The following is a 26,775-nucleotide window of genomic DNA, read 5'->3' on the forward strand; positions in this document are numbered from 1 at the left end:
TCAGCTGATAAGATAAGAAGAATATAGCCAATAAGCTCTCAGCATGGACCTTCCAGGATTGACCTTGCTCCAATGACGTCGAAGAATCCGGAAGCTGCCAGAAGCTGATGGGTTGTGCTGGAGGTTTCCATGAGCTTGTATCGATGTTACTTGACCTTGCTGGATCCTACCATCAAGATCTCGATATTTCATGTCGGACGATATCCTCCGCCAGATTCTTCTATGGAGTGGCTTGATTATTCCATGAGATCCACCCAATTCGTGAATAAATTCACCTCTTGATCCTCGGTCTTCCGGATCACTTTCTTTCTTCTCTACATTAAGTACAGCAAGCAACTATACCCCACAACATCAAACGATACCCAATCTTCCCAAGTCAGAAAACCTGACATCGCCCTTCTCTTACATACTACTTTAATAATTGGGCAACACTACTTTACGACTATACATACACAATAATTCTCTTGTTTAAACTATCGTTTACACTCTCACTACCACACCGCAATCATGAATAGCCGCATGGACTTCACAGACCGTGCCCAAAAGGCCGTGGAAGATGCCATGGCCTTGGCTGAACAATACGGCCACTCCCAGCTTGCGCCGGTTCATCTCGCTGTATCTCTGCTCGACCCTCCCCCGGACCCTTCAAAGGATCAACAGAACGGTCCTCCTCCCACAAGCACACTCTTCCGACAAGTCGTTGAGCGAGCACATGGCGATCCTCAACTCTTCGATCGAGCCCTCAAGAAAACCCTCGTTCGACTCCCAAGTCAAGACCCCCCACCTGAGCATGTCTCTTTGGCACCTCAGTTCCACAATGTGCTAAGAAAGGCCATGGAATTGCAAAAGGTACAGAAGGATACATACATTGGCGTGGACCACCTCATCACTGCTCTTTCTGAGGATTCAACCATCCAAGGACCTCTCAAGGAAGCCAACATTCCCAAGCCCAAGCTGGTACAAGAAGCAGTACAGGCTATTCGGGGAACAAAGCGAGTCGACAGCAAGACGGCTGATACTGAAGAGGAGAATGAGAACCTGGCCAAGTTCACCATTGACATGACTGAAATGGCACGCGAGAAGAAGATCGACCCCGTCATTGGTCGAGAGGAGGAGATTCGCAGAGTTGTCAGAATTCTCTCTCGACGAACCAAGAACAACCCTGTCCTTATCGGTGAGCCCGGTGTAGGCAAGACCACAGTCATTGAAGGACTGGCACAGCGAATTGTCAACCGTGATGTTCCTGACAACTTGAAGTCATGCAAGCTCCTTTCGCTTGACGTGGGTGCACTTGTCGCTGGCAGCAAGTATCGTGGAGAGTTTGAAGAAAGAATGAAAGGTGTTTTGAAGGAGATTACTGAGTCAAAGGATGTCATCATTCTCTTTGTCGATGAAATCCACCTTCTCATGGGAGCTGGTTCGTCCGGTGAGGGAGGCATGGATGCTGCCAACCTTCTCAAGCCCATGCTTGCCCGTGGCCAGCTACACTGTATCGGTGCGACTACCCTTGCTGAATACCGTAAGTACGTTGAGAAGGATGCCGCCTTCGAACGTCGATTCCAGCAGGTTATTGTCAAGGAACCCAGCATCCCTGAGACGGTCTCTATCCTTCGAGGTCTCAAGGAGCGATATGACCGTCACCACCGAGTCACTATTCTCGACAGCGCTCTCGTAGCTGCCGCTAATCTGGCTGCACGCTACCTTACATCCCGACGACTGCCTGACTCAGCCATCGATCTTGTCGATGAGGCCGCTGCTGCGGTTCGTGTTGCTCGAGAGTCTCAGCCCGAAATTATCGACTCTCTCGAGCGCAAGCTTAGGCAGCTTATGATCGAGATTGCGGCTCTTGAGAAGGAAAAGGACGAGGCATCCCAGACTCGTCTTGCTCAAGCTAGAAAGGATGCTAAGAACGTTGAAGAGGAGTTACAGCCTCTCCGTGAGAAGTATCAGAGCGAGATCAAGCGCAGTGAGGAGATTCACCAAGCCAAGCTCAAGCTCGATGATCTCGAGAAGCGCCTCGAGGATGCCATGAATAACTCTGAGCACGCCAAGGCCGCCGATCTCAAGTACGGTGCTATCCCCGAACAAGAGGCTGTCATCAAGGAGCTTGAGGCTCGCAAAGCTGCTGCCGACGCCGCTCTTAACGCTACTGCCCCCACGGACTCTGGTGGCGCCATGGTCACCGACATCGTTACCGCAGATAACATCAACGAGATTGTCGCTCGATGGACTGGCATTCCAGTCACTCGCCTGCGTACCTCTGAGAAGGAGAAGCTCATCCACATGGAAAAGGTGCTCAGCAAGGTCGTTGTTGGCCAGAAGGAAGCTGTTCAATCTGTCGCCAACGCCATTCGACTCCAGCGTTCTGGCCTTAGTAATCCCAATCAGCCGCCTAGCTTCCTTTTCTGTGGTCCATCGGGTACCGGAAAGACCCTCCTGACCAAGGCCCTGGCCGAATTTCTGTTCGACGACGCCAAGGCAATGATCCGCTTTGATATGTCTGAATACCAGGAGAGACATGCGCTGAGCCGCATGATTGGTGCGCCTCCTGGATACGTTGGACATGATGCCGGCGGTCAGCTCACTGAGGCTCTCCGCCGCAAGCCATTCTCAATCTTGCTCTTTGACGAGGTTGAGAAGGCTGCCAAGGAAGTTCTCACTGTCCTTCTCCAGCTCATGGACGATGGGCGTATCACTGACGGCCAAGGCAGAGTCGTTGACGCCAAGAACTGCATCGTGGTTATGACCTCTAACCTGGGTGCAGAATACCTCGTTCGACCTGGCGTGAAGGAGGGTCGTGTCGACCCCAGTACTCGCGAGTTGGTTATGACCGCCTTACGCAACTACTTCTTGCCTGAGTTCCTCAACCGCATCAACTCGGTTGTCATCTTCAACCGTCTCACACGCAAGGAGATTCGCAAGATTGTCGATATTCGGCTTGGCGAGATCCAGAAACGACTCGAAGACAATGGCCGAAAGGTCCATATCGACGTGTCGGAAGAAGCCAAAGATTACCTTGGCAACAGTGGGTACTCACCGGCTTATGGTGCTCGACCTCTCTCTCGTCTTATCGAGAAGGAGGTTCTCAACCGTCTTGCTATTCTCATCCTGCGCAACAACATCCGCGATGGCGAATACGCGCGTGTTGAGCTCATTGATGGCAAGATTGTTGTGCTTTCCAACCATCCCGACAGTGAGCTTGGAGAGGATGAAGATATGGTTGATGAAGAGGATGCAGTCGACGAGATGTTGGATGACATGGATCAAGACATCTACGACTAAGCGCTTACATGTAAAAATTGGTGATTGAAGGGGCACTGATGGGTGACATTGTTTTCATGGACGAATTTGATGATTGCATGACGGAGTTAAGGTTTCACCCTGGTGTTTGTACTGAAGTTTCATGTATTTAGCTACTTGATTATAAACAATGGGAACAAAAGTTCAAATTATCTTTGTTATCTACGATGTGACATGCTTTGACTCAATCTATACGATGTTGTCCTGAGTGGTTACCCGGATAGCTCACACTTGATCTATCTGGTTTGGTTTGTCCGAGTAAACACTACGGTAAGTATAATATCTCTATAGAGATCTGGACTGAAAGTCGCCATTCAAACTGAAACATTTTTTTAGACTATCATGCTGGCCCAAGAAACACGGGACCCTCTCCAATCCAACCGAAATCATCGATGATCATGGACCAGTCAATTCCCTGGAGGGGATCGATGGCACTGTCCATAGTCTGTTCTTGGCCATTGATGTCTGTGTTAGCGTTGACATTGCTCTCGTTATTGTCACCGTTACTCCCCGGGAACCTTTGTTCTAGATGCCACATGTGAGCAATCCCAATCCATCTAACTAAGATTGTAGACTTACGAAAGGCATCAATGCCTTTTTGTGTACCATCTGTGATATTCTTGGCCTCCTGCAACGCATTCTTGAAGGCTGTGAGACACCAATACGATGTGGCAGCACCTATACGATCCGGCCATGCACCAACAGGAATATCCCACTTAGGGAGCAAATGCCTTACAGACCAGAAAGTCTCAAGAATGATGGATCCTCGTGTAGGGAGGTCATTGTCACGAACTGAGCAGGTTTTTAGAAGGGATAGAACCTGCGCAGCGACAACTTCAGCGTCTGAGGATGAGAGATGTTGCGGAGCAGCAGTGGAGTGTAGCGTGGATAGGAGGATGCAGCTGGCATCGACTAAAGCACGATAGACCCAGTGGGGGCTGTGTGTAAGTAGTTGGCACGTTGATTCGAGTGTGAGGGCTGTGTTTATAAGATTCTGTGAGGTATTGTATGTGCGGAGAGTATTGAGGGTGAAATTGGGACGCTGGTCAGGGGGCGAGATATAGTAGTAAGCCTGGACCTCGAGTTGAGCAACTAGCATTATAAAACGAGAGAAGTCTGGAAGGAGGTTTTTTTTAGCAATGACATGCTGAGTAGGGGTGTTACCGGGAGCCTACCTGTTTCGACATGGGTGACAAGGGGTCTTAGAAGCTCAAACTCAGCTTCCCACATCTTGACGATGGTTTCAGGAACCCCATTGTTTGCCGATATCTGGGCAGACATGGCTGTATGTAACCTATTTGAAAACTTTTGTAGCTCAAAAAAGGTGAGCAACTCCGGCGCAAGAGTATCTTTAATGGTATCCTTGCACTTGGTGTCATTATGCTGGAGAAAAGGAGGCGGATGCCCATTGCCTGTAGACACTCTGCACATTATCAGTAATCTAGGTTACACTGCCATTGCAAGATCAGACAAACCTTTGAGCGAGAATACTACAGAAAACCCACGTTATAGATGCCTCATAGTCTGTGCATGTCATGTGCTGGCGTCCGCCAATCAAGAAGCTAGGATGAGATCCTCGTCCAGTATGTAGGCCGAGAAGCATGCAAGCGTTGAGGGCACTGCTAATAAAATTAGGTGATGGATCAGTGACAAACCTGATGGTCGGGAATGGCCAAGTGCAGATTATCAACAGAGCCTGAATAGACTCGAGGTCTAATGTGATGGCTTGAAGCAGGACCCAAACGTCACGGTTAAGAGAATCGAGGAGTAGAGTTACAAGTTGTTCATCTTTAGCGTATCGACGACAAGCTGTCGATATTATTGTCCAGAAGAGAGTTGTTGATGCTTCGAAGCATTCATCTGGGTCTTTCTTCCTCAAGATGGGTAGATAGGGATGATAGCATTGCAAATACCTGAAGCTGTCAGCCTTACTGCTGTTAGCATCAGTCCCGGGGAGTCTTACTTCTCAAAGTACCAGTCAATATCCTGTCCAGACACCAATTTACCACCTAACATGCGAGGTTTTGTAGGCTCTGTCTTTTCGAGCAACGTCGCTGATGGCACGAATGACTGGGGCTGTTGAGGGCTTTGCAGGTTGCTTGATAACGAAAAGACGGTTCCATTTGTGGCTGGAGGCAATTGGGATGGTTGTATAGGAAACACAGTTCCGTTTCTTTGAGAGACTGATGGCGATTCTGCGTTACTCTTGGGCTGTACAACTTCTTTGATGGATCTGAGTTCTTGTTCCAGAAGCTCGAGTTTACTACATATTGTCAATATCACTCACTTATTCAGATGAAACCATAGAGTCATTTCGGAGTAATGCAATCAGACTATTACCTTCTCCTTGTCACTCTCTTATGTGATCTATCGTATACGCACGGAATTTGTAACTTGGCGCATCGTTGACATGGCTGTCCCGTGACAGGACTCGCTCGACACCGCACCTAGCCCAGATTCAGCATTAACCATACGCAACTCAGCTCAGTCGAGACAACTCACCTTTGAGTCGCGACAACTGATACAGGCCACATTTCGTCTAATTTTGCTTTGCGATGAGTCTGGCGCTCGTGTGAGGCCCGGGCCAGAAGTCGACGCGGGTGACTCGTCTGATGATGGTGTTGGAGCCATCAATTTGCATTATTATAACACAGAGCGGATGACACGGTGGCTTGTAACCTTGATTAGATTATATCATTTAATTAGGTTCACAGTAATAAAATTTTATGAGTTGTCGATGAGTCACTTGAGATGAAGATGGAGATAGTTAAGAAGTCTATCAATCAGTCTAGTGGTCGAGTTGCGTTCTACTATCTTGAGTGTCTGACGTCACGTGTACAGCGTTTAGTCGGCGTTGGGCGATACAGAATAGGTAGGTACTCAGGCAGGTTTCAGACAATAAGCGAAAATCCGATAGGTTAGTAGAGGAGAAAAATACTAGTCCTCTTGATTTAATTAGTGTTGAACTCTCATCTACATCTCTCTTTCATTTATTACACCATTACATCAGAGATCAAACAAACTAATATGAAACTTGACCTCAAGCTTTCTTGGTTTGTTTAGACCTCTTTGGGGCGGTCTTCTTGAGCACTGGCTTTTCAAATTTCAGCATAACACCGACCAGCTTCCACAGTACCCAGGCGAAACCTAGCGAAACAGCAATTGCCGTGCCTGACCTGATTGTATCTATGCCCTCGAGCTTAAGGACAGGGACGGTGACACGGTTCATAAGTCTGCTCCCACCCTCTGGTTGAGGGGTGACGTGCCAGAAGGCAGTGTCTCGAGGGAAAAGATTGTCATAGCCAATATGGAGACGATCAAATGGGTTCTCCAGCGTCTCCTCCCCTGAGGAGCATGCCCAGAAGACAGCAGGATAGGGAACCTCGGCCTCGGCTTGGCCAGTCACTGAAGGCTTAAGGTATCGCAGGTGAAGAGGGATCTCAACATTCCACGGCTGCCCTTCTTCAGAGGTAGGTGGCGCGAGCTCAAGCAGAATACTGGACCCCCATGCCTCAGTGGTATATGCTGGTGCTTCCAAGTCCACGGGTAGAGTTGTGTATCGCAAAGCTGTCAAGTTCTTGGAGGCCAGGAACAAATCGTCTCCTAGTTGATAACGGTCCGCAAATATGGTCTTGGGTAATGTCAAGAATGCGTATGGCGCACACTCGCCCTCAGCGCTTGGAAGCTTGTTAGAGCTGAAGCTGAGCTGAAGAGTTGGGTGAAGCCCTGTGGGTGTGAGAAATCTAGATGTAAAGACAGATTCATCTCGACGGTGTCGGGCTGGGAAGGTGAAGATGGTTGGCGAAGGCTTTTTCTTGTCGCCAAGTACGGATAGAACGCCAGCGACACCAAGTTCATTCTCCTTTATGTTTGGTTGCGAGCGGTCGTCGACAAAAATGCCAACTTCGACCCTTCTTTCAGTTGATGCAGGAACAGCAACGGTTTGGGGTCGAAGAGGCCATAGTGCAGAAGCGACAAGAGCTTTTGTAGACTTATCAAAGGATAAGTCCAAGCTAGTCGCGGTCAACAAGCTTCGTAGTCGGGCGTTACAAACTGTGTCCAGTTCAGGGCAGAACTCCTGAGAGCTAACAGTTATGAAGGAGTGTAGATCTTCCAGTGCTTGATGAAATGAGAAGTTCGGGGCTGTGGAGGTAGCTGGTTGCTTAAACTCAGTGAAAGCCTGTTACTGGTGAGCATCTTGTTAGTTAGATGGCTTATGGAACCCACCTCTGGCTTTGAACAGGCCAGTGGCCCAAACCTCTGGAGCCAGCCACAAAGTTTTGTTCTAGGATATTGGGTTAGTGTTTCAAGTGGCCGCAACTCGAGGTCACGACGTACGGGTTACATGAGTTTGGGGATTCCGGAGTCACATAGACATGAAGCCCTGGTGAAATTCGTGAAGTGAAAGGGTCGAGTGTCTCGGATTTGACAGGGCTAGCCCATCTGATATGGAGAGCCTCATACTCTTGGAGTATATCGGTGAGCTCACTAGGCAACTCGTCGAAGGGGATAGTGAGTTTATCCTGACGAACTGATTCGATTTGAGGCCCAAGTAATCCAGCTTCTTGGTTGTCCAACTCCTCAGGATCAAGGGTATAGTCGTTGTGGATAAACGTGACACGCTCACGCATGATGGCGGTAGTTGATGCTTGCTCCTGTTGTGGTGTGTGTTGCTTAGGTATACAAACTATCTCTCAGCTTAGTATGGAAGCTACCTGAGAGCTTTCAAGGAAGCTTGTCGCGTGTGGATAAACTCTAGAGTAGGCTTAGATCGCGTTTGGAGTATGAGCTATGAGCTAGCCAATAAAAAAAAGATTTTATGTTTCTGCCTTGTTTATGAATCGCTTCGCAGTTGCGCTCGGTGTGTGAATTGGTTGACAGAGGCTTCCCTCAAAAGGTGACGTTGGTTTTGGTGACCGAAGCTTGAAGTGGTTGGCCAAAGCTCTTGAAAGAAGCAATCAAGTATCCAGTACACGTGGATTGTATGGACATCAGGCACTGGCTGGTGTCACCGAATACCCGGGCCCCTGCCCCTCGTACTCTTCCTCTTTGGTTACCGCCAGCGACTCGGCGCTAAGCTTATTCGGGGACCGACACTCGATCCATTTCAAACTTGAGGAAGGGACGGGTGAGTCTGCCACACGCCGCCTCGGTCGCGAATTGAAGAAAGTCGCTCCAACGATCATCCCTCTCCGTTTCCATAATCTCCTGCCGTCGAGATGATAATACCACAACAGAATCTAGAATTCCCCCCTCTTACATACTCATTGCTGCCTCCGTGAAACGACGCTCGGCCGTAGATACATACATACTACCAACGATACGCTGTACGATACGACCATGCCTTTTTCCAAGTGAGCCGACAAACGCTGTAGCTTTAGAGCACGATACCCACCCACATTGAGAGCGAGACAATAGAACCACATCTGAACTGCCCAGATCTCGATTCTAGCGACCAAAAGTGTAGATACAACCAAGAGTCAGCAGTCAAGTTGCGACAGAGGCGGTTGAGTGTTCTGGCTGGTCCGCGAAACAACCCGCACATTCACAAGTTGCGCATTCGACGCCATGGCCGATCATCAACCATACGTTACTATACGCTCGCGGAGACCTGTCGAAGGTCCAGGTTCAAGAAGCACTGGCCCTCCTATGGTGTGTCTGATCCTTTACTTCGTTCAAACATAAGACAGTGACTTACAAAAATGCGACTTCCTAGGCCGCATCTAGTGGGGGAGATTACTATGCCAGGTCTGCAACTCATGACACAAGCCGTACTAGTTTTCATGTCAAACACATCGGCCAATTCGCACAAAGACTTGAAGATGTCAGTCTCTATTATCCGTCACAAGAACAGTCTCTAAACTCTTCTCCAGTCCGCCGCCCGCGCTTTTCCTAATCGTGGGAGGTCCTCAGCCAGATACAGCAAAGTGCAAGCATTGTTATTACACTGGAACTCGGATGATCTATTCGTTATTCCTGAATTGGAAGACCTTGAAAAGTGTTTGAGTGAGGACTATGGCTTTAACACTGACATATTTGCCATCCCTTCAGAGAACTCCCATCTGGAGTTGATGATGCGCATAGGGCAACTGATCAAAGATCATGAGTCCCAGGATACATTGTTTGTTGTCTACTACGGTGGGCATGCCAGAATCGACGAGTCCCGGCAAAGTACCTGGTGTGCGTAAGTAGTTCTAATCGCAAGCATGTAATGAAGATCGTCTAACTTTTATCAGTACCCGTGAAGCGAATTCGCCATGGCTTCAGTAAGACCCTCCTCAACCCGTATCCAACCACACGTCTAACGAGAAAAGGTGGTCTGCAATTCAGACTCTACTCGAACGCTCACTATCAGATGTTCTCATTCTGTTAGATTGCTGCGCTGGGGCTGCAAGTGCAACTTTTCCCAGCGGAGCCAGTATCACTGAGACCATCTCAGCTTCGAGCTGGGACGCCATTGCACCTGATCCCGGACGTTACTCTTTCACCAATGCCCTTATTGAAGTGCTTCAGGAGTGGCGTGCCCGAGCCTTCTCCGCTGCTATGCTCCACGCCGAGGTTCTTGCTCGATTAAAACATCCTCGACCCATCACCATCAATGGCAAATACTTTGAGGCCCGATCGACCCCTGTGCATTTCATGATGACTTCCAACCACAAAGCGCCAAGCATCGAAATGTCTCGGATGTCTCGCGGCGATAACTTGCCATCTCCTGAGTTACTGCCGATACCAGCGATGGTCCATGAGACTGGCCGAGCGGCTGATTCTACCACGCCTGTCTCACGGAATGACTACATGTTTACTGAACCCAACGAAGATACTCCTCATGTCATGATCTCTTTGGCGTTGGAGGATGACCAGCGGCTTGATATCAACGCATGGGAGCAATGGCTTGGCGCCTTCCCTGCTATGGCCAAATATGTCAAGGTTCAGGGTGTTTTCAAGAGTCACTCAACAATGCTCCTTGTCTCCATGCCGGTCTCTATCTGGGACTTGCTGCCAGAAGACCATGCAACATCGTTCGTTGCTTTTATCAGATCGAATAACTTGATGACTCAGAAGCCCCGAAACCAATCGGTGCCGACCTTGGTTCCCGCAAACCGTTATCCGGTTGAAAATGACAGCGCATCGTTCATTTCTGGTGTTTCGGGTACAACCTTTGTACCTACAGAACTTACGGGGTTGACTGGCCAGATGGGAGCTTTTCGGGATCCTGCGTACGGCAGGCAAACCGGACCTGTGGCCAGGAGTACTCTCCCGCCTATTCAGCAGCTCTCGCCCTTACATATGCCATCACAGCCCGGATCACCGCCTCAGAGCTTACCGCAGCGATCCATGAGACCGATGCATTCCACAACATCTCTTACCACACTACAGAGGCAACAGTCGTCGTCATCTTTGGGGGGTAGTGGAAACCTGACGAGACAGATGATTATGAATCAACAGCAAGCTCTCCGACGTACCACTTTTGGCTCTGATGTTCCAGAACCCAAGAAGTTCTCCCCTCATGTGGAGAAACGTCTAGAGGAATACTACCAGACTGAGCCATTGCCCAACGATGGCCAGAAAGCGTTTTTCGCCTCAAACCTGGGAGTAGAACCGTGGCATGTTGAAGTCTGGTTCCATCATCGGAGAGAGAGGGATGCGTTTTCCCAACGATTCGCAGCCCTGAGAGTCGAAGATTCGAAAGCCGGTGCTCACGAAGGGCCCCGCATGATCTTGCCAGCGAATCTAAGTGAACTTTTGGACATATCTTTACCAGGTCAGAGTCTTTTACTCGATCTTCGGTCATCGACGGAATTCCAGAGGTCGCACATCAAGGGTGCAATCCATTTGCGTGCTCCTCAATCCTTCCTACGCCCAGCTTCTCTAGATATGATTGAGCGGGCCTTCCCCGACGCACAAAGTCGGAGGACATTCTCACGCTGGCAGCAAGCGAGATGTATTGTATTCTACTCACGTGGGCTTGAGTACCCCTGGGAGTGCCCCTCGGCCGATACTCTGCTGGAGAAGCTCTGGGCATGTGGCTGGCACGGACGATGCTTCATTTTGAAAGGACATTATCGAGAGTTCAGTGACTCATTCGGCAAACACGTATACCGCGCTCAAGACAGCGATGCCGAGAAAGGGCCTCCCAAGGAAGCACCTATCAGTGAAGGCATGCCAAGCAATGAGAGGGAGCTTGCTGCCCTTTTCGCACGATTGGAAACAGAGGATCAGACACGTCACCTCAGTTCATCTCCTGGGCATAACGAGGAGCGAACCACAGCACTAGTAGAACAAGAAAAGGCCCTTGAGAGTGAGTTTCAAAATCATTTCCCTGCACTCTTCAAGAAGGCACAAGACGTTCACGGTGTTGGACGATCTGATGACGAAACCTTTGTCACCAAGGCGCAAATGGTAGAGTACCTGGATCGCGGCTTGACCAAAATTCGAGATGGCCAAGCTTCCCAAGCAGAAGCCACTGTTTATGAGCCAGGTCATTCGAAATTGGCAGCCGACAGTTACTTTGACCGGACAAATGTAAATCGAGAGTCGGACGAGTACGTCGAAGTTCCTCGTGGAGACGAAGCAGCATCAGATGGGAGTCCGCAAATGACAAGCAAGGGTAAGGAAATAAGGGCAGTGTCATCCCCAGACGAGATAACTCGAAGAGGGCGAGGAGGCGGACTTTTGAATAAGGTGTTCCGAAGGACATAGTCAAGGGCATACGGGTTATGATTTACGTATCATGCATAGATCGATCTCGAATCAGATCTGGGAGTTCATTCTGGAGGGATAATAGAGCAATAGAGGTGGGAGTTTATATCTAGTCCTCGTGATAACGAGACATAAAACCAAAGGCTTCCAGCTGTCTTTTTATTCTGCTTCTTAAGTTACAGCTGGATGAAATCATCAAGGACGTTGATGTTTGTTTACATCGTGGCTTTCACCAGCAAATGGTCGTCATTCTATTCATTGTCAACCTGAACATCGACAGACAACATCAAAGGACAACTCTCGCATACCTACTCATCAAACTCAGCTAGTCGTCGTTCAATGACGACCGCCAGAACCTCACTGTTCCTCTTCTTAGTCTCCTCCATTTTGGCTTTCATCATTTAAAAAAACCATCCTGTTCACTAAGTGTGCCCACGCGTTACAGTGTATGCCCGGAGTGCGAGATATGAGTTAAATAGATAAATTTACGGATGACAGTTATCGTGAAATTCGGTAACACTATGACACAACAACTTACAGCGACTCCAATAGCCATATGTGAATACGGCAGTTGTTCTTGAATAAATAACGTTCCGAATAACACTATGTGAACAATCACCAACTGTGATAATGATACATTCTTAAACTTAGTCACCCTACAACCGGGCAGTCGCTACTCGGGAGTATGCTCCAACATCTTCACGGCATGTCACTGAGGATCATAGCAAATTACCAAGCTGGTATTCAGTGGTGATAATCGAGCCAAGTTACCTTGGCCTTCCTTAGTGTTCTACGCCTCCTAATCGATGGGATCACAACAGCCCAGATACCGCAGCCGATGCCGTGGTGTACAGTGGGACGACCTTGTTTTCACGCAGCCAACCGACGAAGCCAAACCGTCACAGGTAATTGTTGCATGCGCGCGTGGAACTCGACGGGAGCGGATTACCCAATAGAGGGCTTGTCGCGATATTCCAGAAACTGAGAATTTCGCTGTGACGGTACGCAGACAACGGACAAGGGAGTGAAGTCAGGAAGCCTTCTCAGGAGATGCAAAGGACACCTCGGGTCACGGTAGAGGGTAACACGAGTGGGTTAGTGGGTGCATGGCATATCGTAAAGGGGAGAGTTTGTCGGGGGGATATGCGGAGTGTGGTAAAGCGGAAAGATACAGGACGCAACAACGCTTCATCAACAAAAGCAATGTTTCATGCTGTAGAACTGCTGTACAGGTACGAATAGCACAATATCTGTCCGTTGTAGGATTTCGGGATGGCCTATAAAGGGGGAAGAGACAGTGGCTGTGGGTCACCCATATCTGAGCAATACAACTGCAGAGTAGTATGCAGTAGTACTATGGCGGCTTTCAAGGCCAGCATAAGCTCAAGGTTAACTCAACTACCTAGTTAGCTGAGTGCTTGGGGAACAGGGGCGACGTAGCCCACATGCCGGTGCCATACAGCAAAGGATTGAGATGTCGTAGCATTCATCAATATCAATCATCATCATCCGAGACTGGCGCGGAGCACGGAGCACCGGCTGAAGAAGAAAAATGGCCGACCAAGAGGCCGAACCGGGGAAAGGGTCCATGGCCTGGGGCCAAGGGACGCCCGGCCACGGCGGCTCAAGATGGGTTTGGTGTCCGTCTGACAGGACGCTCAGGCCAACCGCTTCAAAGTACGGTATCGTGTCACGGCAGAATGGGGCATGACAGCAGACAGCCTAGGAGAGACAAACACAAGACCATGGCTCTCAATCGCTTCTCTTTTTGTTTGGGAGACGCCTTTCTACCGCTACCATCGCGGTGGGTACCATTGGGTCGAAATAGATATGACCCTGAAGAGTTGCTTTTTGGCCGTGGGTTGTAGGGATTGTTGGGCTGCATTGCTCGACCTGATGAGCTATTCGTATAACATCCAATACAATGGATGGCCTAGTATATGCTAGGCGCAAACTTTCCTCCATGATACACACCAACCTCTTCGTTGCAAACGGAGTTAACTGAACGGCCAACCAGCATAAAATATGTCTTTCCATGGAACTTGAAGTTTCACAATGCCGACACCGTTGCATTTCCCGATCGTCCTAGCCGAGAATGGTGCCTGACAGTCAATTGCACAAAATTACCTTGATCGATCCATACAACAGAACCAGGTCAACGAGATCCTAGCGACTTTTGGCCGGGGCCATGTCGAGTGATGATACCCGGATTCTTTGACAGGACGTGAATATGACCAATGCAAGTGGAGGGGATAAGTGGAAAAAGAAAAGAGAATGAAACTTGTCAGGATGCAATCAATCGTCTGTTCAGGAGTCGCTTCTATTTCTGTTACACGTTAGTTAACATGAACCTGGTGTCTCCTCTCAAACATAGTTGACCAGGATCAGGCGTTCGCTTGCTCATATGTCAACAATGACAGGAACTTGGGCCCTTGATTAGTTTGCAAAGATCTGATAAAATCCCAACCAGACATGATGCTGCGAAGGGAGGGGTATGATCTTAGAATACACAATTACCTCAACTCTCGTGAGAGGACGGACGAAGACACCCACAACTTCCTGGTCAAAATGAAATGCCAATCGCTTGCCATCTATGGTGGATACATACCCATGATGTATGTTACCCTCTGTTTCGTGGCAGGCAAAAATTCTTTGCCATCATCATCATATAATAATAATAATGCATCCGACCAAAGTAGTCGGTGTTGGTATCGCATAAACGATGGTCTCATGACAGGTATTATGCAGCTTGTAATATGCATGCACGGAAAGGAAGAGACCTCGGCCATAGGCAACTACTTCCGCGATCATGCACTGATATCCTGATTGACATCGTTCAACAGAATCTCAGTGCGACGTCGGGGCGAACGCCGTTCGATCGAGGCGGGGTGATACTGCTTGCACAACAAGGAGTAATTAAGTGGCTTGTGTTGCAACACGGTTCCGAAATGCATTAATGATATGCTGGTCAAGGTCTGACCAAAGCTGTCCGAACTTGTGTAAGATCATAAAGAAGAGTACAAGAGTAGCGGAAAACGCAATAGCCGCTGAGGAGGGCACACGATGGATTCATCGAACTGTAGGTATATCGCTGAAGAGGCCAGATGCAGGGGATCCGATGTGGCAGTTGATTCAGATGGCCTGCCGCTGAGGGTCCCGCCTTGCCAGGATGCCCCTGTTAAAGAGACAGTTCTACCGTACCGGATGTTTTAAACTGTAGGTGAGTGTCCCCGCGGATCATGTTGCTTGCTGTTCGCGGTATCGAGCGAATATGGCATGAACGAGTCATGCGAGTAGGTAGAGGGAACTTTGTTTTTAACAAGATGCGATGACCTGCACGGAATCTTTGTAGTCCCGAATTTGCTGTTAATTGATACTGACTGACTGACACGTGAATGTTCTACCTCACAGCCACCAGCGAGTTCCGAGGTTGGGGTGATCATATGAGACAAGCAATCAGATTCAAAACCAGTGTTTTCGACGATTTGGCCAGTGATACTCAGGTTATTCGACTGGCGATGCCACCGTCACCACTTTTCTTTGTGTACCAGTCTGACAAAACAAAGTCTTATACTGAGTGATCTGTGTATGTCCCCTGAGCTTGTACTTGGTGAGGGAGGAACACAGCCTGCAAGACTCTTGGCTATCCATATGCGAAGAACATACGTCTTCCGAAAGTCTACATGAAAACACACTGGTCTTCTGGCTTTAGCCAAGTAATCACGTGTGAGTGAAAACAAATCGGGCTTTGGAAATTATCCGCCGTCAGACAGGAGAAAGTAAAACTTGCTCGGACATTCAAGAATGGAAGGAAGATTGGATCTAACTGGCATCTTTGCCTTTCATCGTTTTGAGCATACAGAAAGCCGTTGATATGGTATAGGTGCCAGCACATGCAGGTCATTATGACGAAGGACAACCTGGCAAAAGCGAGATAAGCGACGGCGTAGTCTTGAACGCTATCCAATCGGCTGGACACTGGCAACTTTGGATCCTGAACCGTGGCGGCAAGGGGCGATATTAGTCCGCATGTTATGGTATTGTGAGTGACAGGATTGCTTTTTGCTGTCAGGAGCAGTAACCACTAGGGAGACTTGGCGCATCTGATGAAGAACGCCCCCACGTTATGGAAAGTACACTTTAGGACTTGTGTAATGTACTGTGAGCTGTGCTACTGTCCTAGATCTGGTATGGCAAGGCCGATGAACTCATGTAAGGCGGTGAGTTTTGTCGAGAATAAATCTGGACATGGACGGAGACTTTTTTTTCTCGCGACGCCTTCTCATGGATCGTTGACAGACAAATGATGGATGGTGACACGGAGATGAGACTAGGGTGTCCCGCAAAATATGTCAAAAGCCAGATCTGCTCGGCGCCAGATTTGTTGGTTTTGCGGGCCCGCCAGCTCCCAATAACTGGTAGGTCAGGGGTGCCCTGAAAGCCCCTCCCGACCAACGGGCTCTGCCGTGAGATGGAAATGTCAATGGCTGTGACCACTGACTGATGAGTGATTGGGAGTTTTAGAACGGGATGAACAAGACAGCCAGGGTGCCGGGTCGGCTACTCTTTTCCTAGTGCAGCCCATCTTGCGAATGCATCCCTGGATCCCTCCGGTCCATTATGGGGGTTGACACCGAGAGTCTGAACGAACAACAGAGGGTATGCGGCTTGGTAGCATACATGACTTTGAACGAACAACCGAACTGAGGTTGTCTCACTGCGGGTGAGATACCTACATGAAGGGGCCCTGAAGGCCATGCGGGGTGCGACAGGAGGCAGCCACCACGTCTTGTCCAGCAGCCAGGGTTCGCATGGGCAAAAGGTGTATGTACAGTATGGGTATGGCCTTACCCAGCATATGTGTGTGAATGGAGCATGGCCTGCATACTTTGCATAGCCGGCACAACGATGTGGGTCAGATCAATGTCGATGAACAAAACAACCTTCTTTAGAACGATGATATGCATAGCGAATGAAGAAAGACCTGGACCCAACTTTAGTTGGACCATGACTTAGAAAGCTTCACGGTCATCCAGCAAAATGTCTCAAATTCATGCGTGACAGAAACACAGGCCTATTCTGGCTTCTCTATAGCCATCAATGAAAGGGCATGCCACCGGGACTCCAACTGAACAGCCTGAACGAGTGTTGTGCACACTTCCGGCCCGTCCAAATTGCTGTCAGTGCGTAGGGTTGTGATCGGAAGGATTCTGAAGCATCTCCGTTGTGCAGTTTGACAGATGTGGATAGACTAGAGGATTGCCGTAGGGATTTATTCATAGCCGAAGGTCTGGCAAAAATTGATCGGCAAGAGGAGGCCCGGCGCAACTCCGAGGTGAAAGATGAGTGGTCAGCTCAAGATGTTGGGATACTCCTGTGGGCAAGGTGTACCCCGGCACCCTTGTCTGAAGTCTTGAAAATGGGGCGACGACTTGTGCACACACCAGCTCTGACAGAGATCCAGCTTGGCTTGGTTGGGTTGATCCTAGCAGGCATGCTGAGTCGCAGCCCTGGACATGGCTACTATAATAGAACAGGATGAAGTAATAACGTGCAAGCTCGAGATGCTGTATCCGTCCCGATGGAGGTCTAGTTGGGCGGCCGATGCCAAGGAAATAACTTTTAGAACCAGGGTTTCGCTAGTGATGACCCTGGTACTGTAACCGACGTGGTCTGAACTGCATGCACCTGGATTAGTGATCTTGTCCATGGATTGACCGTTGAGGAAATGAGATGGGTGGTTGCGATGCACGTACCGCTCAACGGCGTGCTGATCAGCATACCTCTTGGCATGAAATCAAGTGTTTGTTAGTTAGTGAGTTAGCTTGCAGTAGGTAATCTCGAAGCATGAATCTTGCTTGCGGTGGCGTAGAGATTGGTAGATGATCCATTATACTGTTCAAGATGGGAGCTGGAACGAAACTTGCACTCGACTACCTATCGATCGGGCCAATTTACTGGCGCCTTCCGTCACTGAATCAAGAGAATCCCTATTTTAGGTAGCACTTACCTGACCGTACGCACGTACCTACCTAGATATATGTATATGGAGCCGTATGTATATTCCTAGGAAAGAGGTAAGGTCGGTATGCATTCAAGGCACCTTCCATTCCAAAACCCCGTGCAAGGTAACGTGATGTGGACCATGATGTGGAGAATCTTGATCAGCTTCCCCGTCCTGGAATAGCATCACATCGTCTCCGTAACAAACGCCAACCTCAACGGTGAGTGCAACTTCATCGGTTCACCTGCCGGTCCTGGACCTCAAGCCTTCCAGACTTCACCTCGGAAGGAGAAACAAAGTTTATGATCCTGTTTAAGCTCGAGAATCATCTGCCGAGATCAGGTACGCCAGGGACCAACAGGCACGCGCCAGCAAGCCTCGGTGCGGTGTAACGTTCAATCCTTATTGACTGATACCATGTTCTCAAACGGATAACTTAAGCTTCATTCAGGTGCCAAGAGCAAGTATGACTTTGACCGTCGTCGGTGGCAGACCGTATTGAGCCTAGAGATGCTACGATACCTGCTGTTTCAGTGCACCTGCGCCGAGCAGCACATGTACTATGCCATGCTGCCCTGCAATCCCTTCCAAGCCGTTTTCTTAGGGACCAATCGTGGCTTTCGAGAGTGGGCTATCCTGGCTCCGGAGGTGATCCCAATACGTCCCGGCGCCGTGCGATCTTCGCGACGATCGTATAACTTGACAAGCCAATCGCATTAAAGCTTTTGCTGACAGGCTGTTGAGTTTATGTTCTGCGATTTGTGCAAGGGCAAGCAAGCTGTCATAATTTATCTATTCATGTACGATCGAATAACTCTCCGGCCCATGGCTGATGTCTAACCAACACAAGGCGAAGAAATAGCATCTCTGAAAGAGTTTGAGATGTGGAGTCGCCCATTTCTTACTTATCAACGCACACACATATTCATATGCGTGTCTTTGCACTCAATGAGGCGTTTAGACGTTTATCCTAAGATCTTGTTGGACCGCCGCCCAAGACCCAGGGACTTGGGCCTGGACTGCCCGTCGACGCCACGGGCCTCCCGTCTCTGTACCCGCTGAAGCCGCGTCACAACAGAAATCCTAGTGATATGAGTGGGCTTATGCCCTCCCCCCCCCCCCTTTCAGGATTGCTGGAAATCCAGGAAACAAACATAGCACAACACGACGACAAGCAAGCAGGCAAGGCATTCCTTACCACATTCAACAACCCCACATTGGCTGCCGAACACATAATGACTGCCGGGAGCCTATGGTCCCTACCTACGGACACACTTGCGAGATCGTTTGGTTCAGCCTCGAAGCACAGACGAGTAATGACAATTGTACGACGATGACCACTTACTTAAAACTCTACTGTGCAGTTTGGGTGCTTGAGATAGTGACGCCTACAAAACTGGCCGCCGATCCACAACCCGGTACTGACGTGTAATTGCTTGCTCGATGGTAGCGAACCAAGGATTACGCTTGATTCATGGCATATCTGCAACTTGCAGATGCCATTGTCAGTGGCGGGTGCCGTAGCCGCTCTAGCGCTGCCCCTAGCCACAACAACTATGGAGATGACACCCGTAAAATATCGAGGCTGGACTGTATCAGCCAGAGGCAAAGCCAAACAGGAGCGTAACGGCACCTACCAGCGCTGAGCATCCGTCATTCTTGAACTCTAATAGCACCACAAGCCCGAAACCCATCGGCCTGGGTCAGAGCGCTCCAATCTCGTGATCCCCTCACAAGCAGTGGTGAGAGACTATGTGAGTGGCTTCTTACTCTTACAACGTTCACAATCACAACCACAACCACAACCAAAGTCGGCAATCTAGCGCCAAGCCACAGAGGCTTACCAACGTTGAGGAAATGCAGATCCAGTTAGGGATAAAATTTTATGCCCATGTCGAAAATTGTGGTCTGGCCTATTCAGGACAGGGTACTGTCAAGTATGACCCCAAACTCATATATGTGTCGGTATGTATGCACGTGTAAAGACAGATGCATATGCAATGATACCCCAAACTCCGGTCTGGTCCTCGCGTAGCACAATCCCGTTCATTGCACGTTCTCTCTCAACCGCCTTGACTCCATCGTCCATACAAACAACGTATGTACATAAAAAGGGACATGCAGATGGGGGTGGAAGCGGCGAAAACTAGCTGACACTCCACACTCCACATCGAAAAGGCTGCCAATATCGCACACGCCATGGTGTGTCAGCCACCATGGACCTGGTCACCTTTCTCTGCTTCTCCAACTGGGTTCCTAAATTGTGAACTAAGAGCCATGGGCGCCAGGTCTTGGCCTCTTGTTGAGTCCCTGCTCCATGTCGATAACCACCCCTGATCCAGGAAGCGGCCATATCCCAGCAACCACCACGAGCCTGTCAAAGCTGTTCATGAGTGTTTTGGGATTGGTGACGTTTCTCTTGTCCTGAACGATACGACGCTAGGTTCTCTCAAGCCAGGCCATTTGTTTCTTCATCTTGCCCCATCCTTCATTCCCCCTGGCTTCTTGATCGCCCTGTGTACCCTGTTCAAGCTCGCATGCCTGAGCCCTTCAGGTTTAGACTGCCCGTCAGGTTGTTTCCTCCACACCTCGAGGCAAAGAAGTCTCTTTGGAGAGGTACCTGTCTGTATTGCTTTAAAGAACCTGGCATCCCAGTCCACAACGCTTTGTTCCCACGTCGTTGTATGTGGCTTGGACGAGTTGGTTTCACTAATACTGCGACTTCTCCAGTTCAGCCCCGACCACTTTGAAATTCTCCGCTCAGACTGTTTATGGCCCTGTGTCTTCTGGCATTTCCTAACCTGGCTCCCTCGTCTGCGTTGCCCTACGGTTGAGTAGCCCCCACATGGGATTTGGAACAACCATCAAGGCCAAACGCCGCCATTATATCTGATATACAAAAGGCTTGGGCGTCCCACCAACGGCAAATAACCCCCGACTCATCGTTACTCTCTTGAACCACCATCTCCTTCTCTCCATCGCTATCTTCTTGTAATACGACCAGGCTTAGTCCTCAAGACTGTTTGCCTGATTTCGCTCTTTACTCACCAACGCTGCTGTTTCCTCAACTGTCTATTAGATCAGCAACGTTGCGGACTGGACGATCGTTCAAGCGTTCCTTGACTTCACATTGCGTAATATCTCAAGGTACAATTCATCATTGATCAGTAATTGAGAATCGAATTATCCGTCACACCGGGCAATAGACCACGATAACCGCTGCGCGGTCACTCCTCGCCTTGCTCGCCGTATTGTTATGGAAGATAGTCGTTCACTGTCAAAACAGTCTGAAACGAAACCACGAACCTCAGCTCCTCAACTTCCCAATATGTCTATGCTTGCTACAGCATCTCCTTCTCCTCACCCTTCATCCTTCGGTATGCCCCGTCCATGGGAAACCAACCGATGTCCCGACTATTCGCTTCGACCGAGGACCGAGAACGACAAAGTTGCACTTCCTTCAATTCGACAGGTACATTACATCGATTCGACAAGCAAACCATTATGTTACTGTTTAGCTAATATCTCACAGGCATTCCCCGAATTACAACTTCAGACCCAGCCGCCACATGATCTCAATACCAAGCCGCCATCTACAGGGCCACCCTTGGGCGCACCACCATTGACCGCAGCATCGCCTCAATATATACACTCACCCAATTCTAGCAAAAGAAGGAGACTATCAATGGAGCGTGAAGTTGAAACGGAGAGAGTCCGTCAAGTACCACGCTTGTGCTACAGTCCCGATCGAGCTTCACCCAGGCAGATTTCACCACACCTACCTATCCAAGGGGGGTCACAGGAGAATTGGGCCGCTCCCACAAGGACAAGCCCGTTTCTGACAAACGGGTCAAATTCTCACTCAGTCCCAATGGAAGCCAGTGAGAGAGCAGAGTCTCGGCCGACGCTGCCCAGTCTTCCTCCACCACGTTCTTTGGAACGAGAACTACCTGTGGGCCGTGGCACAGCACCTTCAGACGGCTATCGACCACCTCAGCAGTCGATGTCACATTCACGAACTCCCATATCTGAGCCTGGCGTCTCACCATACCATGAAAACGGTTATGGGTATCCTTACCACCACCCAACACGATATCAGTCACTATCCACGGGATCCGCTCACTCGTATGATCGGACACCTTTCACTCCAGGCACATATAATACACCTTACCAAGATTTTGTTCGATTTGGAGACATGAGCTCTGCCAGTCTCAGCGGTGATAACAAACAACGGAAGCGAAGAGGAAACTTGCCCAAAGAGACTACAGACAAGCTCAGGGCGTGGTTCGTCGCACACCTTCAACACCCATACCCTACCGAGGACGAAAAGCAAGATCTCATGCGACAGACTGGACTGCAGATGAGTAAGTTTAGCCGGACTAAGCCAAGGACGGAGAAGCCTAGTCAAGACTGGAAACTAACATGTCCAACAACAGATCAAATCTCAAACTGGTTCATCAATGCTCGACGTCGCCAATTGCCAGCCATGATCAACAACGCTCGCGCTGAAACTGACGCCATGACGGGCGCTCGAGGCGGTGACCTAAAGGTCCTCGCCACAACAGAACGGGGTGACTTTGACCACTCCAAACGAGAGCCCGCCGGACCCTTAAGTGACGGTGAGGGCGCCACTTATGACGAGGAACTTGAGGCGTTGAGCCAGCGAAGGCCTGGCACCATCGGCAGGGGCAGTGTCTAAATTCAGGTACTATGAAGATCTGCATCGGCCATTATTTGAATGATCTTGTTTTTTCGGAGCGATACCCTTTTTCGGGTTTGGTATGGGAATAGCGCATTTTATGTTCTTGCTACTGTTTCTTCTTCATGTTTGAGGTTTTAGCCTCCAAACGCGTTTAGCGACGGGATATCCCTTGGGTATTTGGGCCATCTAAAGTGGGGATATTGTTTTTCCCCCTTGGTCAGCCATTGAACCTATGAGGAACAAAAAGCATGGAGAACGATCATCAACATTTCAACGAAGAAAACGCGATATATACGATAACAGCGTTCTGCACGGAGGATAAACAGAGGATGGGTCTCCCGGATGAGCATTGGACTCGAAGAAGATTAGACACCTCGCGGACAATCTACGATAATCTAGGGGCTCATGATGACTTTGGCAAAAGGTGAACCAGACGCCTTCCTTGTCAAATCATACCAAGTCAAATCAAATCAAATTACAAGAAAAGGAAAACTTTGCCAATCAGGGATGAGCCAACTACAGACCACAGTACTAGGAAGCGTCCGTCCGACAGTGACCTACCGTCTGTGCATGTATGGGTGGGTGTAAGTCCAGGCAGGACGGGCCATGGTAGGATTTTAGTTGATTCACCTATTGAGGACCGCTAACCATACTAAAAAAAGCTTTGATCTTAAGTGGGAATACCAATTATCGTGAATTTCCCGACCCCCGGTCCACCAATATAATAACATGAGGCAGCCGGTCAGCCAGTCTTACCGATACCATCGCTAACACTCACTTATTACTCGCTCAAGAATCCCTATGTTTCTCAGCGCAGATTTAGGGGGACTATGTGGAGTCAATGGAGAGGATGATCTTAGCCGGGGCTATTTAGAATGTCACCAGTCATGTATAGCGTCAACGGCTAGCCTATGTTAGGAGCCACTGGTTTGATAGAACCAACTACCACCTCACTTCGAATCCGATCAGGTAAAGAAGGTCTGCCAAGTTGAGTGAGGAAAGGAGACCATGTTCCGAGAAGGGAGCCAGGGACCAAGTTGAGGTCCGTGTTAAAAATGTCTTTGAACGGAGAGCCAGTCGGCCGGTTCTGTCATCCTAAACTGGGCTACGGAGGATTTGACGACACTGACTCTGTTAATGCAAGACACACCCGACGGAGATTCTCCGGTGCTCGGAAGTTTGCTGCAGCAGGAGAAGGCGAGGAAGGGTGTGGGTGGCATACATACCTAGCTACCTGGGTGGGAGGCTGGATGGTTGCATAAAAGACGAGTTTTTCATGACTTAGCAATGATGAGCACACATTCGATGGCAGTTATGCATGGTGCCAAGAAGGGAATCTGAACGAGAAATACAGTGAGAAGGAAAAAGAGGTAGTATCCGATATCCATAGCACGGAGAGGCACGTTGTCTACTAGTCAATAGCAGACAATAGCTCATGGTTGAAGATATGCAGCAGCACCACCACCACCACCACCAACAGCAACAGGAACACCCACAGGTGCGCCTCTGCCGCTGCATGCACATCTAGACAACCTCATGAGGCGGCTGCCTTCCCAAAAAAGTAACTCATGCCTTGTGACGGTTTGGAAGCGACTGTGATGCTGTCACGGCCAGGTCAAGGGCGCTTGGGATGCGGCACTTGCAAAGGCCAGATCGGGCTTCTAGGAACGCCCTGAGCCGTGAATGCCGCAAGGACATCTCCTTGTAAAGTTCAGTCGAACGATCTACGCATGCAGACCAGCTGGGAACAGGGATGCACACCAGGCATGAAACATGTCAAAATTGACCGGTGAGGGGGTGTTTCCAGGCAAGGAAGACAGGGCGACAGGGAGACAGGGCCTCTTGTGACCGGTCCAGGTGCCTAATAATATGCAAAAGGGCCTGAAAGTTGACTACTACCCCCAGGATATGTGAGCAGACGGAAACAAGCATAAACCAAGCAACTTAGACAAGACGGCAGGTGCACTGTCCAGGAAGAGTGATAATGCCAGCCAGACTATGCACACATAGATCAAGCACTCATGTTTTGCCGAGCTTCCACATGAATTAGTATAACACAGCGGACCGACTTGATCTCATTTTCTGAGTCAATTGACAGCCAGTCACTGCTTTTCTTTGTGGTAGCTTGGCATAGCCTCCAACGGACAACAGGTGAACAGTCAGTCTGTCTTCATGGTATGCTCTGGTTATCATAATGTGCAGCAGTCACTCCGCCCCTGTCGCTGAAGTATTGTGTCGTGAAAGTCATTCGGGCATTGGCTTGTTTCAACAAATTTCACATGATAAAGACCCCACAACATTTGGCTGTACGGCTACGGCATGTCTGGTATCCGTTGCTAGTGTTGATATGTTATGACCATTGTTGATGACCAAGACTCTTCAACATAAGTTCCCTCCAGATTTAAGAGTAAATGACACAAAACGGGCGTTCGCCGCGGCAAGATGCTGGTGGACCATGAGGGGCGCCAGCGACAGTCTGTGGCGGGCTTAGATGACAGCTAGGCTGAGAGGCGTACCCTTTTTCGTACATATGCTCGTCTGTGAGTACCACTAGGAGGCTAGTAGTCGTTATGGCTGCGTAGTCTTGGTAGTGCAACCGTTCAGTTGGACTCTTGAGGAAATTACTCTGGTTCAACTTGAAACTTGGCATGATGCCCTTGGCCTAGGAGCAATTTGAGCAACCTTAGCTGGTCCCTTTAAATTTCCCGTGCTGAACTAAGAAGCTCATTCTTCCATGTTTCATTGATAGGCCGTTTGACGTGGTGTCCTGTTTCGCTGGCCCAGAGCACCTTGAATTGATGGGTCGTTGTGGATGTAATGGCTTGACCTCGTGGTAGTGGCTCACCAAGTTTCCCTCTCTTTCCCTGTCCATGGCACTGGGGCAAACGAGCCGCGTGGCGTGGCTGAAAGACAAGACGTTCCTCAGAACATCCTTGATGTGCCCGCCAAGGCGACATGTCGGCGATGATAGGTGGTTGACAGCTGAGTGTCTCAAAAGTAAGCATATGAATGTGGCCACAATTCACCATCGCTCGGGTCCTTGAATAAGCTGGATGATGCTGAACGGATTTTCCTTCATCTCTTTGACTCCATAGTAAACAAAGCGGCGCAACTCGCAAGTTGCCGCAAAGACGGCGAGCTACAATATCCTTGATACCGGTTTTTCGGATCCGCTGAACCGAAACAGAGCTTTGGCATGCGAGTACTCTCATTGCGGTGAGGCTAAAGAAAGGTCTGAGACAACCTGGATCTTTTTTCGCGTGGCAAGCATGCTTGAAGGTAGAACTTCCGCATTGACGTATTCAATTGCAGAGCATAAATTCAACGTCAACTGGAGCCCAGGTTTGAGATGCAGCGCGCCTCGTTACCTCTGCAAACCAGGCGGCTTCAATGTAAATTCTGTGGCGCATGGGTGCTCAGGGCCCTACCGTCGATCCCTGATCACTCCAGAGCCGCCTCCATTATGTCAAAATGAACAACGTTACCTCTCAGTTCTAACTTTAGCCGTTCCAGGGAGGCGAATTGACTTTCTTCATGGGCTCGTGCGTGCTCGTTCATCCCATTTTGTGCAATTCAAGCGGTTTCTTCTAACAAAGCCACATTAATGGGTTCAAGCTGTTGACGCGGGTGCTTGATCATGCAGACACCTATGCGGCTAACCGCTCATACTCCTGGGGTCTAGTCATTGAGGCTTGTACGAAAGATGCGCAGGCAGAACAATGAGCGTCACAGTCGTTTCAGACGGTACTGGCAGGGCTGATATAAGAAGCGCGAGGCGGCAATCCACATCGCCATTTTGTCCCCTGCCAAGTTAATCCCCGAGACCCCGGGCTACTATGTTGATCAGCTGAGCGTATGCTCTATGCGCGCCGGGTTATAAAACGCAGAGGATGTAAATTGAGAGCGCGAGATAAGAAACCACCGACAAGAATTCGCAACGAGAAAAGGACATGCGAAACAGGCGTTCAACGCTGTGGTCAAAGGCTATTCTAGCCAATGCCTTTCGTTTCAGGGCTGCGACACCCGCGCTAGATTCTGTGTCTCTTAATACCGGAGTTGCCAGAACCGT

General features: G+C 49.4%; 7 protein-coding genes across 14 annotated transcripts; 3 read left to right on the top strand and 4 right to left on the bottom strand.

The window, feature by feature from the left end:
* Positions 1-158: 158 nt before the first annotated feature.
* On the top strand, positions 159-3,452 carry FOIG_05203 (hsp98-like protein). Its single transcript, XM_031203704.1, has one exon. The coding sequence runs from the start codon at positions 508-510 to the stop codon at positions 3,280-3,282; it is 2,775 nt and encodes a 924-aa protein (XP_031067283.1). The 5' UTR covers positions 159-507; the 3' UTR covers positions 3,283-3,452.
* Positions 3,357-6,065, bottom strand: FOIG_05204 (uncharacterized protein). Of its 5 annotated transcripts, XM_031203706.1 has the most exons (7): positions 5,803-6,065; positions 5,641-5,747; positions 5,264-5,563; positions 4,776-5,213; positions 4,476-4,723; positions 3,880-4,416; positions 3,357-3,825 (listed from the first exon to the last, which is right to left on the bottom strand). In XM_031203706.1, the coding sequence occupies exons 1-7, from the start codon at positions 5,929-5,931 to the stop codon at positions 3,641-3,643; spliced, it is 1,944 nt and encodes a 647-aa protein (XP_031067285.1). In that variant the 5' UTR covers positions 5,932-6,065; the 3' UTR covers positions 3,357-3,640. The 5 variants fall into 5 exon arrangements, with proteins under 5 accessions (XP_031067285.1, XP_031067287.1, XP_031067284.1 ...); XM_031203708.1 differs by having other exon boundaries at positions 3,414-3,825; positions 5,264-5,747; XM_031203705.1 differs by having other exon boundaries at positions 3,454-4,416.
* Positions 6,066-6,069: 4 nt separating this feature from the next.
* On the bottom strand, positions 6,070-8,235 carry FOIG_05205 (protein PBN1). The gene is made up of 3 exons (XM_031203710.1): positions 7,639-8,235; positions 7,528-7,585; positions 6,070-7,480 (listed from the first exon to the last, which is right to left on the bottom strand). Exons 1-3 carry the CDS (start codon positions 7,929-7,931, stop codon positions 6,341-6,343), a joined length of 1,491 nt encoding a protein of 496 aa, XP_031067289.1. The 5' UTR covers positions 7,932-8,235; the 3' UTR covers positions 6,070-6,340.
* A 188-nt stretch (positions 8,236-8,423) lies between these two features.
* On the top strand, positions 8,424-12,455 carry FOIG_05206 (uncharacterized protein). 3 transcript variants are annotated; one of them, XM_031203711.1, is made up of 5 exons: positions 8,424-8,952; positions 9,017-9,124; positions 9,174-9,484; positions 9,537-9,566; positions 9,615-12,455. In XM_031203711.1, the coding sequence occupies exons 1-5, from the start codon at positions 8,869-8,871 to the stop codon at positions 11,998-12,000; spliced, it is 2,919 nt and encodes a 972-aa protein (XP_031067290.1). In that variant the 5' UTR covers positions 8,424-8,868; the 3' UTR covers positions 12,001-12,455. The 3 variants fall into 3 exon arrangements, with proteins under 3 accessions (XP_031067290.1, XP_031067291.1, XP_031067292.1); XM_031203712.1 differs by having other exon boundaries at positions 9,017-9,484; XM_031203713.1 differs by lacking the exons at positions 8,424-8,952; positions 9,017-9,124; positions 9,174-9,484 and having other exon boundaries at positions 9,505-9,566.
* Positions 12,456-13,573: 1,118 nt separating this feature from the next.
* Positions 13,574-16,319, bottom strand: FOIG_05207 (uncharacterized protein). The gene has a single exon (XM_031203714.1). The coding sequence runs from the start codon at positions 14,071-14,073 to the stop codon at positions 13,753-13,755; it is 321 nt and encodes a 106-aa protein (XP_031067293.1). The 5' UTR covers positions 14,074-16,319; the 3' UTR covers positions 13,574-13,752.
* Positions 16,320-18,210: 1,891 nt separating this feature from the next.
* FOIG_05208 (uncharacterized protein) lies at positions 18,211-24,440 on the top strand. 2 transcript variants are annotated; one of them, XM_031203715.1, is made up of 4 exons: positions 18,211-18,804; positions 18,855-21,476; positions 21,537-22,368; positions 22,441-24,440. In XM_031203715.1, exons 2-4 carry the CDS (start codon positions 21,261-21,263, stop codon positions 22,701-22,703), a joined length of 1,311 nt encoding a protein of 436 aa, XP_031067294.1. In that variant the 5' UTR covers positions 18,211-18,804; positions 18,855-21,260; the 3' UTR covers positions 22,704-24,440. The 2 variants fall into 2 exon arrangements, with proteins under 2 accessions (XP_031067294.1, XP_031067295.1); XM_031203716.1 differs by lacking the exon at positions 18,211-18,804 and having other exon boundaries at positions 20,221-20,626; positions 20,735-21,476.
* A 962-nt stretch (positions 24,441-25,402) lies between these two features.
* Positions 25,403-25,918, bottom strand: FOIG_05209 (uncharacterized protein; the record flags this gene model as incomplete). Its single annotated transcript, XM_031203717.1, has 1 exon — positions 25,403-25,918. The coding sequence occupies one exon, from the start codon at positions 25,916-25,918 to the stop codon at positions 25,403-25,405; it is 516 nt and encodes a 171-aa protein (XP_031067296.1).
* Positions 25,919-26,775: the final 857 nt, after the last annotated feature.

Source organism: Fusarium odoratissimum (assembly GCF_000260195.1).
Source record: "Fusarium odoratissimum NRRL 54006 unplaced genomic scaffold supercont1.6, whole genome shotgun sequence".
In the NCBI taxonomy this organism is placed as follows: domain Eukaryota; kingdom Fungi; phylum Ascomycota; class Sordariomycetes; order Hypocreales; family Nectriaceae; genus Fusarium; species Fusarium odoratissimum.

What these genes read in the sequence shown, in the direction of transcription:
- FOIG_05203 (XM_031203704.1), top strand. Translation starts at nt 508, where the DNA reads ATGAATAGCCGCATGGACTTCACAGACCGTGCCCAAAAGGCCGTGGAA.
- FOIG_05204 (XM_031203705.1), bottom strand. Translation starts at nt 5,931, where the DNA reads ATGGCTCCAACACCATCATCAGACGAGTCACCCGCGTCGACTTCTGGC. An exon ending in ATTGACTGGTACTTTGAGAA is followed by an intron (nt 5,214 to 5,263) that starts GTAAGACTCCCC and finishes TGACAGCTTCAG; the next exon opens with GTATTTGCAATGCTATCATC. An exon ending in TGTCACCCATGTCGAAACAG is followed by an intron (nt 4,417 to 4,475) that starts GTAGGCTCCCGG and finishes ACCTCCTTCCAG; the next exon opens with ACTTCTCTCGTTTTATAATG.
- FOIG_05205 (XM_031203710.1), bottom strand. Translation starts at nt 7,931, where the DNA reads ATGCGTGAGCGTGTCACGTTTATCCACAACGACTATACCCTTGATCCT. An exon ending in TCCCCAAACTCATGTAACCC is followed by an intron (nt 7,586 to 7,638) that starts GTACGTCGTGAC and finishes CCAATATCCTAG; the next exon opens with AACAAAACTTTGTGGCTGGC. An exon ending in TGGCCTGTTCAAAGCCAGAG is followed by an intron (nt 7,481 to 7,527) that starts GTGGGTTCCATA and finishes CACCAGTAACAG; the next exon opens with GCTTTCACTGAGTTTAAGCA.
- FOIG_05206 (XM_031203711.1), top strand. Translation starts at nt 8,869, where the DNA reads ATGGCCGATCATCAACCATACGTTACTATACGCTCGCGGAGACCTGTC. An exon ending in GAAGCACTGGCCCTCCTATG is followed by an intron (nt 8,953 to 9,016) that starts GTGTGTCTGATC and finishes GCGACTTCCTAG; the next exon opens with GCCGCATCTAGTGGGGGAGA. An exon ending in CGGCAAAGTACCTGGTGTGC is followed by an intron (nt 9,485 to 9,536) that starts GTAAGTAGTTCT and finishes AACTTTTATCAG; the next exon opens with TACCCGTGAAGCGAATTCGC.
- FOIG_05207 (XM_031203714.1), bottom strand. Translation starts at nt 14,073, where the DNA reads ATGCAACGGTGTCGGCATTGTGAAACTTCAAGTTCCATGGAAAGACAT.
- FOIG_05208 (XM_031203715.1), top strand. Translation starts at nt 21,261, where the DNA reads ATGGAAGATAGTCGTTCACTGTCAAAACAGTCTGAAACGAAACCACGA. An exon ending in CACTTCCTTCAATTCGACAG is followed by an intron (nt 21,477 to 21,536) that starts GTACATTACATC and finishes AATATCTCACAG; the next exon opens with GCATTCCCCGAATTACAACT. An exon ending in ACAGACTGGACTGCAGATGA is followed by an intron (nt 22,369 to 22,440) that starts GTAAGTTTAGCC and finishes GTCCAACAACAG; the next exon opens with ATCAAATCTCAAACTGGTTC.